The 21183-nt window shown below is 36.9% G+C and overlaps 1 protein-coding gene across 18 annotated transcripts in view; it reads right to left on the bottom strand.

Moving 5' to 3' along the window:
• The window catches only part of SLC44A5 (solute carrier family 44 member 5), a 466490-nt gene that overhangs the window by 144654 nt on the left and 300653 nt on the right, over positions 1 to 21183 (bottom strand). For all 18 annotated transcript variants that reach the window (XM_078332262.1, XM_035251898.3, XM_035251906.3 and 15 more), the window contains one exon: positions 144 to 192. Coding sequence is in view for 14 of the 18 variants with exons in the window: in XM_035251898.3 (XP_035107789.1) it covers positions 144 to 192 (49 nt within the window). In the remaining 4 variants the exon portion in view is untranslated. The remainder of the gene's footprint in view (positions 1 to 143; positions 193 to 21183) is intronic.

Here is a 21183-nt window from a genome sequence, read left to right on the forward strand (position 1 = left end):
GGTGAGATTTAGGCAGAAATAAGTCATTCCCCACTCACAGCAGACACAATTCTGCATTGACTGGAAAACAGTACCTACCCCATCCCCACAAACCTTTCTGTATATGTTTAAAAAAGCATATTCCCAACAAAGGAATTGCTTACCTGTTGGCAACAGGCCCCTTGAAATCTGGGTCGTATGTCCTTGAATCACCTGCATTTAAAACAAAGATATTTTAAGCATATAAGCCAGCAAAAAAAAATATAAAATATTAATAACAAATATCTACATATTGGTTAGTTCACTGCTCAGTGCAGTGATGAATTCAAACTTTGGTTCGATGAAATATTAAGTATGTCTTGGTTAGGACAGTTGTCAATCCTTTCTCCTCTTTCCAGCTTAGAGGAAGGCCTGGGAAGAATGGTTAAGGAACATGCTCCATACACCAGTGAATGCATCCTCCCACCGTACTGATCATCAACGTTAACAATTGTAGCCAGGGTAGTAAAACTTGAAGGCCTTTTGGACTGCCAAACCATTTTACCATCAGCCATCACCAAGTTTGCTGAGGACTTGTGTGGTGCACACTTTAATATGAGAGACCTGCTCATCCCGCTTCACTTATTCCTCTCAGTAGACTAGGCTTTCCTTCGAGAAGTTCAAATAGTAGTTACTGTTGGTCTCTATCATGTTGGCTGTATGGTATATAAAAATTAATGCTCTATTACAGAAACATTTTTATTGCATTTTTGTCAGCGTACTGGCAGACTTTATGCCATCCGGTAAGGCACTCTGTTGCATTAAGACTGTGATCTATTGCCCTTTTCTATAAACAGTAAAAGTACACATGGAATGGCTTTTTTTCTCCCTACATGTACTGTGTGGGCAGACCCAGTAACAAGTTATGTAAAGTCATTCCTGGCCAAGGGTCTGCATTTTGCAATCCCCAACTTCTTGACTCTTCCCCTACAACCTAAGCATGCCTATTTGTTCCTCTAGGGATTCGTCCTAGAGAAAAAATTTTCCTGTTTGAGACAGTCTATATGTACTCCAGTGCCAAGTTATCTATAACACTGTCAGCTTCTCTTTTGGACAGCTTGTCTGCTTCTGTCTCACTGCAACAGATAATATGAGAAGTGCTTAAGTCCCATTTATCTGAGAACTGACCGTTCCCCTGTCCCCAAGTCCACAAGAGTGGGTTTCTTTTTTTTTTGAGATGGAGTTTCGCTCTTGTTACCCAGGCTGGAGTTCAATGGCACGATCTCGGCTCACTGCAACCTCCGCCTCCTGGGTTCAGGCAATTCTCCTGCCTCAGCCTCCTGAGTAGCTGGGATTACAGGCACGTGCCACCATGCCCAGCTAATTTTTTGTATTTTTAGTAGAGACGGGGTTTCACCATGTTGACCAGAATGGTCTCGATCTCTTGACCTTGTGATCCACCCACCTCGGCCTCCCAAAGTGCTGGGATTACAGGCTTGAGCCACCGTGCCCGGCCAAGAGTGGGTTTCTAGTAACCACATTTCTTCTTTGTGCCTGTTTTCTGGCCATGGCCACCTGCCTCTGGTTTAGACATTGGTTCCAAGCTGGGCAAGTCAGATTCTCAATCCCAGAAATTTAGAATTAGAACGGACAATGAGTTATTCTCAGTTGAAGATTGGAACTGTAAATTATCAACCTTGAAACAAGAGAAGCAGAGAAATCTGGCTTTCAGAAAGAAGTTACTGAAGTAAATGTTCAAAGAGAAGCAGAGGTGATAGTCCTAATTGCCTTTAACCTGGGGCCTAGTTCCTTCCGGAAGCCCATGGTTGAATTTCATGAAATACTTTATAGTCTTAAACTGTTTTCCCTTTTCTCACTTTTAACTAGTTCAAGTCAGTTACATGTAACAAAAGAGCCAAAGAGTCTTATTAATAATTCACTCTCTCAGCTTACATTTCAACAATTTAATGTTTTTTGGATCCTTGCTATGAACAGGTAGTATCAGGATATGAAGAAGAATTTTTTAGACTAAGTCTGCCTTTATGAATCTCAGACTTAAATAAGAAATATAAGCTCTACAGGGCTGGGCATGGTGGTTCACACCTATGATCCTAGCACTTTGAAAAGTCAAGGCTGGTGGACTGCTTGAGGCCAGGGGTTCCAGACCAGCCCGAGCAACATGGCAAAACCTCAAAGTAGCTTGACGTGATGTCTCACACCAGTAGTCCCAGCTACTCCAGAGACTGAGGCACGAGAATCTCTTGAACCCAGAGGATGGGGATTCCAGTGGGCAGAGAGTGACAATGTACTCCAGCTTAGGTGGCAGAGCAAGATGGAAGGGAAAGGAAGGGAAAGGAAGGGAAGGGAAGGGAGGGGAGGAGAGGGGAAGGGAGGGGAGGGGAGGAGGGATGTGGGAAGGGGGAGGGGAAGCAGGAGGGAAGAGGAGGGGAAGGGGGAGGGGAGAGAAGGGGAAGAGGGGGGGAGGGGAGAGAAGGGGAAGAGGGAGGGGAGAGGAGGGGAGGGGGAGGGGAGAGGAGGGGAGGGGGAGGGGAGAGAGAAGGAGGGGAGGGAAGGGAGAAAAAAGAAAGAAAAAAGGAGAAAAGGAGAAAGAAAGAAAAGAAAGAAAGGAAGGGAGAAAAAGAAAGGAAAGAGAGAGAGGAAAGGAATGAGAAAGAAAGGGAAAGGAAGAAAGGAGGGAGGGAGGGAGGAAGGGAAGGATGGAGGGAAAGGAAGGAGGGAGGAAGGGAGGGAAACATAAGCTGGAAACATCATTGCAACACTGTGTGCTAAGAACTGTGATAGAGAATGCTGTGGGGCACAGAGAGGGTCATGAATAAAAAGGCTTCACAAGCTCCTAACACTCAACTTTGGCTCAGCTTTCTGTTCACACTCTCACCCTGTGCTCTTTGACTGGAATCTTTCACTCTGATTTTGAACTTTAATGTTTGCAGAACTCCTGGTTCTAGATTTTAGTTCCCAAATCTGTCTGAATAACTGAAATAGCTGAAAAACAATCCCCCACATCAAATAATCCAATTCTATAGATCTGAGGAATGAGCCTAAGAATCCATATTATTATTATTATTATTATTATTATTATTATTATTATTTTTGAGACGGAGTCTTGCTCTATTGTCCAGGCTGGATTGCAGTGGCATGATCTCAGCTCACTGCAACCTCCGCCTTCCAGGTTCAAGGGATTCTCCTGCCTCAGCCTCTGGAGTAGCTGGGATTACAGGGGTGTGCCACCATGCCTGGCTAAGTTTATATATTTTAGTAGAGACAGGGTTTGACCATTTTGGCCAGGCTGATCTTGAGTTCCCGACTTCATGTGATCCGCCCACTTAGGCCTCCCAAAGTGCTGGGATTAGAGGCGTGAGCCCCGCACCCAGCAGAGAATCTGTATTTTTAAATGACCCACTAAATGACTCTGATGTCCAGGCAGATTTGGGAACCATGAAGCTACTTGATTTTAGTCTCAATTTTATAAGTACGTCTCAGTTTATACACTGTCCTTATGTCTAGCTCTACCTACAGAACAACCTAATGGAGAAAATGAGGAGAAAAGCAGGTCATCGTGATGTGTATGAGTTTTGGAAAACACTACCATTAGATACGAGAAGCCAGTTAAAGAGTTTTAGGAAGAGACGCAGACATTCAAGAAAGTCAAACAATTTCAAGAAAAAGGAAAGATGGTAAGTTCTATAAAATTTATGCTTATTTGTACCAGGGACTACTTTAAATGCTTTACACATAGGTCTGCCATCTTGCACAATTCCACATAGAATGCAATGTGAATTGTATTTTCTGAGCAGTGCAATGCAATTGCCCTAGTATATTCATTATGTCATTTAATGTTTCTAAAAGTTCATGCCATTTCAATGCAATAAAATATGCCATTATTATTATCCCATTTTATAAACGAGGAAGCTGAGGTACAGAAGGGAGTGAAAATTTTTCCTAGTCCACTCGGCTAACAAGAGGCAGAGCTGGCATTGGAAGGCGGACCGTCCAACTCCAAAGCTGGTGTTGAACCATTTAGCAGTAAGTTGCTCAAAGCTCATCTTAAAGTAATTCCACAGATGAGTAAGGAGAAGACAGATTTAAAGGGTTAACAACATCTATTGATTTTGTAATTATTTGCTATTTACATTAAAGGTGGGCAAACCCAGCTTCAAAGTATTTAGGCTGGTTTCCAATTTGGCTGTGATTCCTACCTCACCAAGTGACAAAGTGGATTGCAGGGTAAATGAAATGCCATTGTCGAATCTGCCTGAAAAGCTGACACTTTCTGATTGTGAATCCTGGCTGCTTTATGTTTCAGTTGAAAATACACCCAACCCACAGTCAGATGATAAGACTGAGCTGATTCTGTATAGTAATGAGAGCTGGAAAGTGATTACTTCACCCTGCCCCCATGTGCTGGTAGAATTTGTATTGTCATGCAAATTTTTTATATCCTGCAAATCAATAGAGGGCAGTGCTTTTACAGGGGCCCTCACTCACTCTAATTACATCTCTGGAATAAATAGACTGAGGGGCCAGCTAAATAAAAAGAGCCACAGTGGTTTGCTGTCATGTGGCTCAGTTCTTTGGATGCAATTCATATTTCTCACTTAAAGAAAAAAACACTAAAATTACATAATATTTTATAAGCTTCTTAAGTTCATTTGACTTTCTGATCACCAAATGTATTGTCTTACAACAGCAAATTTAGAATCACTGAAAAACATTTATAAAGATAGCTACACATTTGCTGTTGTAGTTAACAGTTGGTATTGCAGCCATACAATGCAATTTTCAAACGAATAATAATTCATGAAGATTAAGGAAAATAGTTCAGGTAATTAATTCAATTCATAGGTACAGATTTCACATGGCTCCATTGAAAGCAAATGGCAAGATAAAGCAGCCAGTCATGCTTAGAAAGACTCTTTCTTTAAAAGCAGTCTCTTTCTCAAAGAAAATGACAATATAATTACCATTGATAAGCTATAAAAAGTAAAAATCCAAAACATTTCATTTTATTCCTGCAGGAATATTCTCCTCTGAGAATCTAATATTAATTCAGAGAGCAAAAAAGAAACTAAGGAGGGATGAATACATGTTCTAGGATTTAAAAGAGACCTACTATGAGCAAGCAAGTCAGATAACTTCAAACAAGGAAAAAATGGAGCAGTACAAAATAAAGGCTTTAATATACAACAATAGCCAGCAGAGAATTGTGAATAATGAAGTATGTGTTTTATTTATTTTTAAAATATGCTTTATAATATGTCTATAATATGTCAATAAAAGAGGGCCAGCCATTTCATTCAAAGAAAGGGTTCTGTTTTCCTCTAAGTCTCAGCAAAGAATAAGAAATCATGTTCTTGGCCATTTCTTACAGGATGATGTTCCCACTTCTTAGCCCAGCACACATGGCTTTTTATGATATGGCTTATCTCACAAGCCTTATTTCTTATAATGCCCCTCTTTGAACTTAATCTCATGCAATTCTGTACTATTTATAGTTCCTCCCTTTTCATATTCTGTTCCCTCTGACCAATGTGACTTTCTCTTCCTTAGTCCCTTGGTGATGGCTAAAGGAGGCCTACACTTCCCCTCACAAACTTCCCACTGATTCTCAAGAAGGACAAGGACAAAGACATTCTACTGGCCACTGTGCCAAAGTGGGCCAAGGTGAGTTCCACCCACTTTGACAGGATATCAATCCTAAGAACTTTCAAAGAATCCCATTCCAAAGCAGCTAATTCTATATTAATCTCAGAGACATAGTACTTGCATCTACATTGTTGGGTTTAGGACACTATATTACATGTTATCTGTTTACATGTCGTGGTAGATAGAATAATGGCCTCCCAAAGATGTTCACATCCTCATCCCTGGACCCTGTGAATATGTTACCTAATATAAGGAAAGAGATTTTACAGATGTGAATAAATAAGGACCATGAGATGGTGAGATTAGCCTGGATTATCTGGGTGAGCCCAATGTGATCACAAGGATACTTATATGGAGAAGGGGGAGGCAGATTAGTCAAAGAAGGAAACGTGACAAAGAAACAAGATTGGAATGATGCAACGTGAGAAAAACTCAACCGGCTATTTCCGGCTTTAAAGATGCAAAAGAGTCATGAGCCAAGGAATATAGAAGCTTCTAGAACCTGGAAAAAGTAAGAAAATCGATCTCCCCTGGGCTTCCTGCTAATGGCTTATTGCATCTCATTGAGGAGTATTTTGGACTTAACCTCTAGAAATGTAAGATAATAAATTTGCATTTTTCTAAGTCACAAGTTTTTGGTAATTCATTACCATAGCAATATGAAGCTAACACACATGATCATTTAGCCTACTGGATCACTGCATAGTTTCTCTAGGGCAGAAATGAGATCTTGGTTATTTCTCTGTTCCTGTTACCTGTATCAGTGCCTGGTGTGTACATAGCAGGCATTCAATAAATATTTACAGAATAAGTTTTGAAAGAATATCAATGTAATTTGATACCTTGTATTTTTAATTTAGATTATGAAAATACAACTAGAGGATCGATCTTGGCAGTTACCAGCAAATCACTTTAGATAAATTTCAACTTAGATTAAAGGAAGTTAATAGACTCCGAGAAGTGCACTGATGTGAAAAATTACTCCCCTTATCACCAACACTAATTCAGTATCCAATTGTAATGTCAAGGCCAGTAGAAGCTAATAAAGGAAGGAAGGGAGGAAGCAACCCATATTGGTGAATAAAAATTGGGTATCAAATTAACCGGGATAAAATGCCATCTCTACCATCTATAAGCAGTATGATCTTGGGAGAATTACTTTTTGCCCGTCTAGCCTTCCATTTTGTCATCCATAAAATGATAGATAGTGGAGAGAAAAAAAGTTGGGAAACAATTTCTGCCTTCAGAGGAGACCAACTAACATTGGAAACTGTAAAATGTAAATTACCTACATAACAAAGTAGATCGGTGTAGAATCAGTACAAACCAACTTGTTGAACTGGCACATTGGCTATAAATAATACCAATAATTCTAGAAAGATTTCAGTGACTAAGCTGGGTGTGATGGTTATGGAATAACTTAGAATGAGAGAAATTTTAGGCATGCTTAGAGGAAAGAATGTGTCATGTGTGAAAGCCAGACAACAGCACAGCCTTAGCTCTAACAAAGAGCTATGCCTGAGGAACAAGACATGACAGCAGTTAGAGGAATTAAGCACATTATCAGGAGTTGGAGGAGGACTTACACACCCCTTGCTAAGTCTTCTGAATAAGCAACATAATTGTTACATGTTTATGTATTTGATGCAGAGGAAATAAGGAAGTTAAAGCAGATGAATCAATCAGGAAATAGCTTTTGTATTTCAGACCTAAGATGGTAGATGCCTGACTGAGGCTGTGGCTGTGACAGGATGAGGTAATTCAGGAAGCATTACAGAGGAATACATTTGTTGGGGGTGAAAGAAAGGGCATGGTACCCTGCTTCATCACCTAATGACGATAATGCCTCATGCAAAAAATGATGAGCATTCCAGAAACTCATCTCAGGCAGAAACATGACCCCACATTGGACATGGCAAGATTAATGGAAATGCAAATGAGAGTCCTTCAGCACTGATTTCAAACCAAACAATACAGTGGTATCATGACCTATGATGTTGTTTTTCTCCTATTCTGAGTAACTTCCTAAACATATGAGATGATAAATCACCTTATATTACAGGAAGAATGTCAAATCTCCTGTTTAAGACACGTTTTCCTAATCACTAGGATGGTTTTTAAGTAGTTTGCATCATCATTTGAAATACTTTGCTCAATATGAATACAAATCATATACAATTCAGTTATAACTTTAGAAGTAATAACTAAAAGAAGCATCTCCATCTCCATTGAGCAGGTAAAAGAAAAAATATATATAAAGCACTCAGGCTGCTTCTTAACAGACTGATTTTATAGGCAGTGCTGAAGGATGCACATTTAGGGGGCATTTGAAATGCACTTTTGAAAAAAGGATTTTCTTGATTAGTGTGACAAAGCAGTGAACTTGTGATATAGACCAGCTATGAATTATTGGATAATCACACATCTTCTCAGAATAAATAAATTCTGAATCAATATTGATTTAAAAAGAAAGTCTGGAAGCAAACAAGAACATGAATTGAGTTTGAAGGTTATCAGCTTAGGTTTTCTAACATTTCTTTCTAGCTATATTTGTATTTTATTGCTTAATATCAGTCACCACCCCCCCCAAAAAAAAGACCCATGACACACTTTAATTATATTGAAACAACTCCCTATTTTCCTCTAGTTTCAAAGGTTATGCAATTCATTATCATGCCAGGCCTTTTCCTCCTACCTCCTAAAAAAATAACAATTAAAGATGGAAAACAAACAGCATATGCATTCACCCTAAATATAAAATAAGTGACTTCACCTTGCCTATCTGAGTGCAGAGCTCAGGCAGCAGCACAGTAAATGAATAAAGATTGGGGGAAATGATAATTTTCATCATTAAATAAATATAAAAATTAAGTTCTATAGAGAAGGGGAAAATTGTCTTCAAAGTTATAGTTAAGTAAAAGACATTCTGTTAAACTTAAGAATAAATGCTACTAAAGAAAAATAGCAAGAGTTTGTCAGTTTATCACAAGTGCATAAAGCAGTTTGGTAGCTAGAGATAACATCTATCCTGCTTCCTCATATCACCCACAGGTTATTGATGAGAATAAAATTAAACTGCTTATCAACTCTGACTTTTGTCACAACTCAAGAAGACAGACATTAAAAATCACTGGAAAAACATCCCTATTCCCGGTCCTAAGTGTAGGAAAGAAAACATGTTTTAGCATACAGTTTCTACCCACAATACATCATGATCTAACAAATAAAAACCACAGGTGGAGTATTCTATTAGAATCTCTGTCACATGGATGCTTCTACTTACAGGGTAATCCAGGAAAAATGGTGGTAAACTATGATCTCTCACCAATGGGTAAGGTCAGTCACTTAGAACTATAAACAGGAGAAACAGCAGACAACAGGGATACATACAACCTACTGTATTATCCACCATAAGCTGTTACTGAGAGAGAGAGAGAGAGAGAGAGAGAGAGAGAGAGAGAAAGAGATCTCCTAGGACTAAGGGAGTGGTGGTGTGTGTGTGTGTTACTGATTAAGATAATCATGAGAAATAGATGCCTAGGGCTGATCTCACCCTCTTTTGGAGTCCTATCTCCCTGGCTAAAGTCAAAAGATACGATAGCCTGGATTTTATATACTCATAAATTCTGTGGACCATATGTGAGGCAGAAATGTCAATGAATTTTTTTTCTTACAAATGGATTTTTCATAAAGAGACTGAACATATTGTGAACTAATTGTCAAAAAAAAAACCTTGGGATTATTTATCTTATATTCTGCATATATTTGGAAGAGAGGGTAAAAAACTAGAGAAGGAAAATCGAGCATTTAAGAAAAGGGATTTGCCTCATATTCTTATACGATGTTGACAATACAAAATTGTGAAGCTAAATCTGCAAGGAGAAACTATACCTGCTAGCTTTAATTCCAAAAGGATTGAAGGTCCCCACTGTAGGGAATCAGCCCCACCCATGGGTATGTGTACCTGGAGTTTGGTGGCAGCAAAGGAATGAGAAAAAGACAGATTGAGAACGCAAAAAATGGGACTGGGGGCCATCCCTTGTACTGGAGGCAGTGAAGGCCCTGTGGTGCCACTCTTTGCATTCTTAATCTGTCTTTTTTACATTCTGGCACACCCAACGTGTGGGGCTGCCTAAACAGTCCCCCCTCCACTCTCTTCTCTCTCTCTGTCAAAGCAGATAAAAATTTTAGATATAAAGCTTAAAGAATATCTTTAAAATGCTATAAAATTGACAAAATATTGGGAAAACATCAGGCCAAAATCCAGGAAAAGGGAGAACCCAGAGAAAGAAAGACACTACTAAAGCCATTATAGCCTTAAATATATTTATCAGCTCAGCAAATTCCATGAGTAAGGGTGGGAAGAAGATATAACTCAGAGGCTGTCCAAGATGGGGACTCAAATAGATTGCCCCATCATACAGTTGGAACTTCAGAGAGCTAGTCCTTCAGATTAAATCCACCATATGCTTAAGAATGATGGCACTAAGCAAAAAGATAAGGAAAACACCTCATTTGAATTTGCAATGTATGTGAAGTAATCTAAACTGAATTTGATCTGCAGGTGCTCCTATAAAACTGACAGATGGATAACAACAGAAGACCTCTGTTAAAATGTACCTTTATCCTATGTGTTCTCATAAATAGTTTTCCTAAGAAAATATACCACTCACACACAAAAAAAAGCTGCATCAGGAAACAAGACACCAAGAAAGAACTAGATCATTAGCAAACAGAAATATATATACAAAGTCTTCAGATACTTGAATTATTAGTCCCGGGTTATAAAACAACTATGTTTACTGTTTCTTAGAAATAAAAGATGAACTTGGAGATAAATATGAAGAACTATAAAAAGTTACCTAGTAGATTTGAAAATGAAGCAAATTGAATCTAGAAAAAAAAGCCATAACAAATGAAAAACTAAGTAGATAAATTTAACATCAGATTAGACACAACTGAAGAAACAATTGGCAAACTAGAAAGTAAATAAACATAAATTATTCAGAATATAGCACAGAGAAATAAAGAGATGAAAAATATTCAAAAATAATTGCTGGGCTGGGTACAGTGGCTCATGCCTGTAATCTCAGCACTTTGGGAGGACGAGGTGGGTGGATCACCAGACATCAGAGTTCTTAACATGGTGAAAGCTCATCTCTACTTAAAATATACAAAAAATTAGCCAGTGTGGTGGTACACACCTGTAGTCCCAGCTACTTGGGAGTCTGAGGCAGGAGGATCACTTGAACCCAGGTGGTGGAGGTTACAGTAAGCTGAGATTGTGCCACTGTATTCCATCCTGAGCAACAGAGTGAGACTCCATTTCAAAAACAAACAAAAGAAAGAATAGTTGCTACATTGAGGATAGAATGTGAGGATCAAATGAGAAGTTCTAACAGATATCAAATCAGAGTTCTAGAAAGAGAGAATAGAAATATAGAGATGATGGAGAGAGGCAATGAAAGAAAATAGCCACCAACATAGGATAATATATCTGGATCAATATGTTCAAAAGAAAGGGTGAAATAAAGATACTTTCAGACAAACAAGAGAGTTTGACCCCAGAAGGCCCTCAATAAAATACATTGTGTAATGAGAGAAGAAAAAGTGAGCTAGATCAAAGACTTTTGATGAAAGAAGAAATGCAGAATGAAGAACTACGGAGAAAGGAGAATGATCACTGATTATTTAAAGCAATAAAAATAAAGTCTTGTGAAGTTAAATAAAACAAGAAAATTACTGCAATAATAATACAATAAATCCAATAATTGAAATATTATGGACTTTTGGTATTATATAGGAAAAGGGTAAAATATTAATGCATTTAAACCTTTGCAAATATGCAGGCTGCAATTTTAAAAGAGTAGAATCAGCACATATTACTTCTAGACTAGCAGAGGAAGGAAAATAGAATAAGAAAAATCAGTCCGCCCATAATCAGATAAGAAAGAAAAGAAAAAGAAACATAGACCATATATACTGTTATGGACTGAATGTTTATTTCCTCCCAAAGTTTATATATTGAAGTCCTACCCCTGCCCCTACTATGATGGCATTTGGAAGTGAGGGTCTTTGAAAGTGGAGGTGGTAGGTTTAGATAAATTCATGAGAGAGGGGTTCTCATGATGAGATTAGAGCTCTTATAAGAAGAGGAAAGGAGATCAGTGAGTGGTCTCTCTTTGCCATGTGAGGACACAGCAAGGGGACGACTGTCCACCAAATCAGGAAGAGAAAACTCAACCAGAATCAAATGAGCCCACACCTTGATCTTGAACTTTTCATCTCCAGAACTGTGAGAAATAAATGTCTACTGTTTCAGCCATCCAGTCTATACTGTATTGTTACAGCAGCTCAAGTAGACTAAGAAATATACAAGCTCAAGTTCATTTACAATTACATTCAACATAAAGGAACAAAATATGCCTGTAAAAGATAAAATTATCATGCTGGATAAAAAAAAAATCCAACTATATGCCACATGTATATACAAAAAATTAGGATAGAAAAAGGTTGAAATGAAAGGATGAAAAAAGATAAAGCATGTGAATTTTAACCAAAAGGAATGAGTTGTAGTTAATCTCTGGAAATCAGAATTACAGTAAAATATATTACTATTAGGTCAGCGCAAAAGTAATAGTGGTTTTGCCATGGAACGTATGGCACTTTTGTACGAACCTATTGCAATAAGGAGAGTCATTTCATAATTTCATAATGATAAAGATTCAGTTAACTAGTAAGATGTAATAATTTTAATTACATGCACTTAGTAAGAAAGTTCAAAATGTGAATGTATAGAACTATAAGGAGAAAGAGACTTAATCGTAGTAGAGATTGTAACATACTTTCTTAGTAATTTATCTAATATTAGGATCAAGAACACAAAAATAATCAGTAAGTGTATACTCTATTCCATAACTGGTGATAGGACAATGGATATCTATAATAAAAAATAATAATAAACTTAGAGATCACCTTACATCAGCCACAAAAATCAATCCCAGATAGAAAGGCCTGAAGTGAAAGGTAAAATTATAAAGTCATATGACCTGAGAGAGAGGATTCATTAAATAGTATGCAAAAATAACTAGTTATAAAGTGAGTCTATCTGTAGAGAGACAGATGTAAGGCATTTTTACATTTATTGGAAGCATCGGGCTTTCATCCTTCCGTTACATTGGTATCAATAAATGAGTTCTAATGTAAGGGAAAGCATTGCCACACTTGGCAAGATAGGCACTTTGGTGTACCCACTGTACAAGGAGCATCAATTCTAGAGGATGGGACCTGGGTGGTTGTACTGAAAGTAGCTTAGAAAGCCTGGCCACTTTGAGAGTCTTCCATTGCAGTCTTTGAGATTCTAACTGTCGCCCCCTCTACCCCAATCCACCAAAAGCACTCATTATAACGAATAATACACTTTACCAAAAACAAAGAAAGAAAGAAATTTTATTCATGGAAAGACTTGCAAGAATTCACTCAAGGTAGTAGCAAAAATACTAAAGGAAAAATAGTAGAGAAAGCTACAGAATATAGTCTCAAACCCTTTTGGAAGGCCTAAAAGATTTTTCTATAGTTCTAAGCTGAAGGCAGCCAGACTGTCTTTGCAGGAGCCAGAGAGATTAAGGAGCAAATACAAAGGAATGTGAGTAGTTTACCTAGCTAGCTTGTTTATTTATGTAGTCTTAAAACTAACCTTTAAGCCAGCTAGCCCTCTCAAGAGGAGGTTGACCAAGGAAATTTCCCTATAATAGTGTTTGCTTTAAGTTCAGAACCTAGCTTTTAATCTTTCTCTACAAGTGTGTTGACATAAAGCCTCTGTTATTAAATCTATACTGAATAAATAAAAAGAAAGTGACTAGTCAGTGTCATGTAGCTGCAATTTCTCTCTCTGAGTAGCTCATGACCCCTTAGCCCACTCGTTCACTAGAAATTTGTGTCTAAGTGCATTTATTCATCTGTAGTGCAGCTAAAGTCCATAAGACAGACTCCAGCAAAGACTCAATAAAGAGAGGGATAACACTGAATTAATAATATCCAAAATATGTAAAAAACTTGTGTTTTCTTAAAAGAGCTTTAATATCAAAAGAATCTTGAAGCAAAACTGTAATCTGGTCTGTTCTTTTTGAAAAACAGGGTTTCCTTGGAGTACTGATAAAAGACTAAGTAGGTTATTGTTCTTATATCCCATAAGTTATCTACCTAAGGAAAAAACAAGATAAATTCTGTGTTTTATCAAGATACTTTTTGTGCTTTATGTTGTCTTCTTTTTTTCTGTTTTTTTTTCTTCAACTTTTATTTTAAGTTCCAAAGTACATGCACAGGATGTGCAGGCTTGTTACGTAGGTCAATGTGTGCCATGGTGGTTTGTTGCACAGATCAACCCATCACCCGGATATTCAGCCCAACATCCCTTAGCTGTTTTTCCTGATGCTCTCCCTTCCTGCCAGCCCCCTGACAGGCCTCAGTGTGTGTTGCTCCTCTGCATGTGTCCATGTGTTCTCATTGGAGAACTTCTATTTTTTTTTTAAGACAAAACTTTATAAAAACATGAGCAAAAGACTTGGAAGAAACTTGAGAGAAGAAAATCCAAATGGTCAATAAACAATGAAATCATATTCAGTCTCAATAATTAGGAAGATATACATTAATACCACAAAGAAAAATTACTATACACCCCTAAAGATGCACAAAAGGTGAAAAGTTGATAATGCGATGTCTTGACAAAGATGTGCAGTCTTATATACTGTTAGTGAGAATAAAAACAGGTAGAAGTGTTTTCAAAAAGTTTAGCATGATCTGATCCTATGAAAGAACGAGTTCAGTCCTAAATATGTATTCCATACTATTGTGTATATGTATTAAGATACATGTATAATAAGGTTGTTGACAGCATCATTTGTAATAGCCAAAAATTCAAAACAATTCAATGTTTTTCAAAAGTAGAGAAGATAAATAATGACATAGTCCTACAATAAAATACTAAACAGTTACTTCTTTGCTAACGGTAATCACTGTCTTGAATTTCATGATAATCATTTCTTTGCTTTTCTTGTAGTTTACTGTTTCTTATGCATTCCTAAATAATATAATGTGCCTATTTGTGGCTTTACATAGATAGAATCAGCTGATATGTTTTTTTCTCTTATCCTTATGTTTGTTAGGTTCATATAGGTGTACATTTGTTTCTCTCACTCTCAGACATACCCACAAATTCACTCACAAAACAGAAGAAAATGAAAGGTAACAATTTTCAAAAGAAGAAATCCAGGATATCAATATACTTCAAAGACTCAAGTAATCCAAGTTCAGAGACTGAGAGAGTCCATTCAGTGAGCCAACTGAGCATCTGCTGTCATTTTGATTACAGCTGGAAATCTGTGTAACTTTAGCAAGTCTCTAAAGCTATTCTCTAGCTCAAGACATAATTTTCTGACTATCTATTAGTGCTCATGTAGGTTTTGTTTATTGTCAACCATCCCTACTAGAATTTAAGAGAATCAACTTTAAGAGGGCAGGAGCTTTGCTGTTCTGTTCATTACTACATGCCCCACCACTCAGAACAGTGGTTCTGGATTATAGTAGATGCTGATTAAATATTTGTTGTGAACAAATAATGGAATGTCTCTTAGAGCTGTCTTTAAAAATATATACTTGTTCTGCTTATTCACTCTCCAACACAGGCTGATGCCAGTTAAGCTTTTCATAATGCTGCTCATGCAACCATTGGCTAGAACGCATCACAAAACTGACTTAAGCAGTGTTCTGCTTTCACATTTTAAAAGCCTGACAGCCAGCCAGATTTCCAACTTACTTTGTGCAGAGAGATGATGACAAAGTCACAAGGCAGGATTAATATGTACACTTTCAAGCAATTTCTAGTCACTTGGTTGCGTCAGTGATATTTATGCCAATAGTCATTCCCTCCTGCTGAGGCAGCTAAGGATGGGTGGCACCTCCAGCTTTCGGTTCAAAAAGAGTAATATGGGGCAAGGTAGAACCTATTCGCAACATTTTTCCAAGGATTCTTCTTCCACATTTTATTTACTTGAAGGCCTACAAATTAACACATGACCTTTCATCCACTACTAATTTTTAAAATAAGTGAAATATTTTAGAATCCAAATATAAGTTACCAGAGGGATTTTAGAGCAAAGTTTCTACTTCCAAAGAACTTGGTTATAGGTGTAGAATCACTGTAGTTGTCTGTTTCTCGAGCCAAAAATTCCCTTGATCATCCTAGTGCTATAGGAGAGTCTCTTAGAGGACTGAGACTGCACCCTTTAAAGCTGTGTGCAGGTGGGTGTTCTAGGCATTCTGAAGATAATTCAAGTTATTGCTCATTTTCAATCATTCCCCAAACTTCCTGATTGGTGGAATACTTGAATTGAAATATCTAGAAGAGCTTACAAAACTCAAAGGATCATCCAGTGGGCCAATCAACTCTTGAGCTCTTAATTAAAACCTCCTAGGTCTTCTTTTTCTCCCAGGAATTTTCCAGAATTTCTGAGATATCTATTTCTGACGCAGGTCTTTTAGGTAGCCCTATGTTCTCAAGGAAAAAGCAACTCTGGATCTCTTTTCTGTGCCACAATGACAGCAATCCAAGGAGGTCCACTACCTTCTCCTACTAAGGTCAACATTAAAATTGAGAAATATTTCTTCATTATGTCGTAGTGCATATCTGTTCCTCATTATCCACGTTCCCGGCACTGTGTGTTATCAGTTACAGTCAAAACGAGAGGTTTATAAGGTGTGCTTATTTATTTAGTAATATACATTTAGTGAAAACTTTTAAAGTATGGAATTCTCTATGTTTAACCAACAAAAATTTCCCATATGCTTTCTTATTAATGAAAATTTCACAAAGAAATAAAGCCAAGGTTGATGTACATGAAGACATAAAGAGCTCTTAATTTAAAAGATACTGTATAAAAATTACAAACTGTGTTTTGTGCTAAAAATAAAAGATGTAGTAGAAAGAGTTACACAAGATACAAAAAGTCTGTATTCTAACACTATGTTTTTGACACAATATGTAACCTTGAAAAAATCGTTTTGCTTTCTGATGTCTCCATTTCTGTTAAAGGAATAATATAATCCATATACTACCTATATCACAACTGGCAAAGCCAAATGAGATCATGATGTGAAATTATTTACCATATTTCCATGAATTTGAGAAAGTATTATTATTGTTATTACTGTTTTATATTAAATGACGTGAAATGTCTGACAGACAAGAGGTCCTCAATAAAAATTACAGTTATGCATCACATAATGACACTTCAATGATGAACCACATACATGAAGGTGTTCCTCTAAGAAAGTAATGGAGCTGAAAATTTCCTATTGCCTAGTGACTTAATAGCCATTGTAACCTCATACTACAAAGCACAAAGCATTACTTGTGATTGTGATGCCGGTGTAAACAATGCTGTACTGTCAGTTGTATAAAAGTATCACACATACAATTATGTATAGCCACAATACTTGTTAATAAGAAATGACTTTGTTACTGATTTATGTATTTACAATACTATACTTATTTAAAGAAAAAAACGGTAAATTGTTAAACAGCCTCAGGCAGGTCCGTCAGGAGGTATTCTAGGTCTCTTGAAGACAGTGGCTCACGCCTGTAATCCCAACATTTTGGGAAGCCAAGGCAGGCAGATCATCTGAGGTCATGAGTTTGAGACCAGCCTCATCAACATGGTAAAACTACATTTCTACTAAAAATACAGAAATTAGCCAGGCATGGTGGCAGGCACCTGTAACCTTGGCTACTCAGGAGGCTGAGGCCCTAGAATCATTTGAACCCAGGAGGCAGATGTTGCAGTGAGATAAGATAGTGCCACTGCACTCCAGGTGACAGAGCAAGACTCTGTCTCAAAAAAAGAAAAAAAAAGACATATTCTAGAAGAAGGCCTTGTTATCATAGGAGATGACAGCTCTGTGTATATTACTGCTCCTGAAGACCTTCTGGTGAGATAAGATGTAGAGATGGAAGACAGTGATATTGGTAATCCTGACCTGTGTAAGCCTAGGCTAATGTGTATGTTTGTGTCTGTTTTTAACAAAAAAGTTTAAAAAGTCAAAAAATGTAAAAATAGGAAAAAGTTTATGGATAAAGATGAAAGAAAATACTTTTGTACAGCTGTACAATGTGTTTATGTTTTAACCTAAGTGTTATTTTAAGAGTCAAAAAGTTAAAAAAATTAAATTTTAAAGCAAAAAAGTTACAGAAAGCTAAGGTTAATTTATTACATATATTATACATTCTGAATAAAGGTAATGTAACCTAAATACACCGTGTTTATATCATCTACAGTAATATACAGTAATGTCCTAGGCCTTCACCTCACTGAAATTCACTCACTGACTCACCCAAAGCAACTTCCAGTCTTGCAAATTATGGTAAATGCTGTATTTACATGTGTGCCATTTTTTATCTTTTATACTGTAGTTTTACTGTATCTTTTGTATATTTAGATATGTTTAGGTACAGAAACACCATTGTTTTACAATTGCCTACGGTATTTAGTACAATAACATGCTGTACAGATTTGCAGCCTACGAGCAATAGGTTATACCATATAGCCTAAGTGTGCAGAAGACTATACCATCTAGATTTGTCTAAGTACATGCTATGATATTTACACAACAAAATTACCTAGCAATGCATTTTTCAGAACATATTCCCATCATTAAGTAGCACATCACTGCATTTCCTATCTTTTTCCCAACTCTTCTAAGAATGCAAAGCAATTTTAATTCCCACACCCATGCCATCCATTCCATCTTCTGTTATCTTACTTGTAGAAGTTTAGAGAAAGAAAAGAATCATTTCTATGCCTTTTCTTGGCCTTACCTCCTTGTGTCTTTCTAGCCTCTAAAAAACCAAGAGTACTTTCCTATATCTCATCACTAAAAGCTCTTAAACTTGGAGGCTCAGGCAGCCAGTGATACTATTCACTCACAGAGAGTCCTTAAAATATGAACATGTCCTGACCAAAAACTTCCCTCTAAGTTCATTTCAGCCTCTGAAAAGGTTTCTCTGAGCATTGAGTAGAGTTGATATTTCAAAGAGTGCTTTCTCTGTAAGGCCCTCTCAGAGACACAAAGATGGACAAGAAACAACTCCTCTTGTGAAGCAGAAATACACAAATGTACAAACATTGTAATACAAGAATTTTAACAGTGCTTAAAAAGGAAAAAACAAAGGCCCTGGAAAATTTGAGGGAAAGACAGCTCACATTTAGCTGTGAAACCAGGAAAAGTCTCATATAAAAAGACAGCCTGCAAGCTAGACTTTGAAAGAGGGATAAGAAAATGGGCCCAGTGGGTGGAGGAAGGAAAACCTGGAATCGAGAAATCTGGTTTGTCAAGGAAATAGTGAACCATGAGGAAAGAAATGGGTAATTATGGTCATAGTTTAAATTAAGGACTTACTTAAGTCAGCTAATTTTCTTTCTTATAATTTACTTTAACCTTGCTATCAAATTTCATTACAAAAAACAAACAACCATGAGTCATTAAGTTATATGTCACATATCACTTCTAGAAAACCTGTTCCAGAACTTCAGAAATTTTAGAAAATAATTTGCCTTTAAAGTTTAACACGGTTTTTGCACTAGTCTATTACTAGTTCTGTGCTTTTTCAATGTAACTTACACATATAAACAGACACATACAGTCCTGTCACACACAGTCCTGTCACACACACACACACACACACACACACACACAGTCCTGTATACTATTGCTTAGGAAAGATTTTTACTATGTTAGCTACTTTATTTCCTACCAGAAACTGTATCTGATTCATTGTTTATATATTAAGTAAACACATATAAAGAGAAGAACAGAACAGAACACAGGTAAGTTTGAGCAGCCAGGTTTTTCCAGTAGATATCTCATGAAAAAATACTTGAAATAATGTAAATCAAGATACAGTGACTATATGAAGCACAGGGGAAAACTGTTATGAATTAAAGATGTTTGATAAGTGTGCATGCCATATTTGGCATATTTAAATTATCTTTAGCTATGTTGTTCTAGTGCTATATTTTATATATTTAAGACTCAATTTAGTATGATAAAGTTATGCATTGCATTTTTTAAAAACTTTTTTCTAGCTTTATCAATGTATAATTGACAAATAAAATTACATATATTTAAGGTATATAATGTGATGATTTGATACACCTTGTGAAATAATTACTACAATCATATTAATTAACACTATCATCTCACATAGTTACCATTTGTGTGTGTGTGTGGTGAGAACACTTAAAATATATTCCTTTAGTAGAATGCTATTACACTGTTGGTGGGAGTGTAAATTAATTCAACCATTGTGGAAGACTGTAGCAATTCCTCAAGGATCTAGAAATAACAATACCATTTGACTCAGCAATCCCATTACTAGGTATATACCCAAAGGGCTATGAATCATTCTATTATAAAGACACATGCATACGTATGTTTACTGCGGCACTGTTCACAACAGCAAAGACTTGAAACCAACCCAAATGTCCATCAATGGTAGACTGGATAAAGAAAACGCGGCACATATGTACCATGGGATACTATGCAGCCATAAAACATGATGAGTTCATGTCCTTTGCAGGGACATGGATGAAGCTGGAAATCATCATTCTCATCAAACTGACACGATAACAGAAAACCAAACACCATATGTTCTCAATCATAAGTGGGTGTTAAATAATGAGAACACATGGGCACAGGGAGGTGAACATCATATACTGGGGCCTGTTGGAGGGAGGGGGGCCAGAGGTGGCATAGCCAGGGGCTGGGGGGGTAGGGGAGGGATAGCATTAGGAGAAATACCTAATGTAGAAGATGGGGTGATGAATGCAGCAAACCACCATGGTACATGTATACTTATGTAACAAACCTGCACGTTCTGCACATGTACCCTATAACTTAAAGCATAATAAAAAAATACATATATATTCCTTTAGTAAATTTCTAATATATAGTATAGCATTATTAACTGTAGTCACCATGCAGTACTTTATACCCCCCCAATTTATTTTTTGTAATTGAATAGCTAATTTATTATTATTTTTAACCAAAAAATCATAATTGTGTATATTCATGGGTGGGATATGAGGTGGTCATTCAATACATATATACAATGTAGAATGATTCAATCAAGCTAATAAACATATCCATTATGCAAGTTATCATATTTTGTGATGAGAGGAAATTTAAACTATTTTGAGATATACAGCGTATTATTGACTTAGTCACCCTGCTGTGCAATAGATCTCAAAAACCTATTCTGGCTAACGGAAACTTTATAACCTCTGACCAACAATTTCCCATTCCCTCTTTTCCTTACACCACCCCCGACCCCAGCCCCAGCAACCTCTGGTAACTACAATTCTCTCTCTTTTATGACTTTGATGTTTTGAGATTGAACCTATAAGTGAGATCTTGCCCTCCAGGTTCATCCATGTTGCTGCAAATGACAGAATTTCCTTTTTTATTTTTTACAATGGAATAGTATGCTATTATGTATATATACCAAAT

Source organism: Callithrix jacchus, chromosome 7 (genome assembly GCF_049354715.1).
Source record: "Callithrix jacchus isolate 240 chromosome 7, calJac240_pri, whole genome shotgun sequence".
NCBI lineage: Eukaryota > Metazoa > Chordata > Mammalia > Primates > Cebidae > Callithrix > Callithrix jacchus.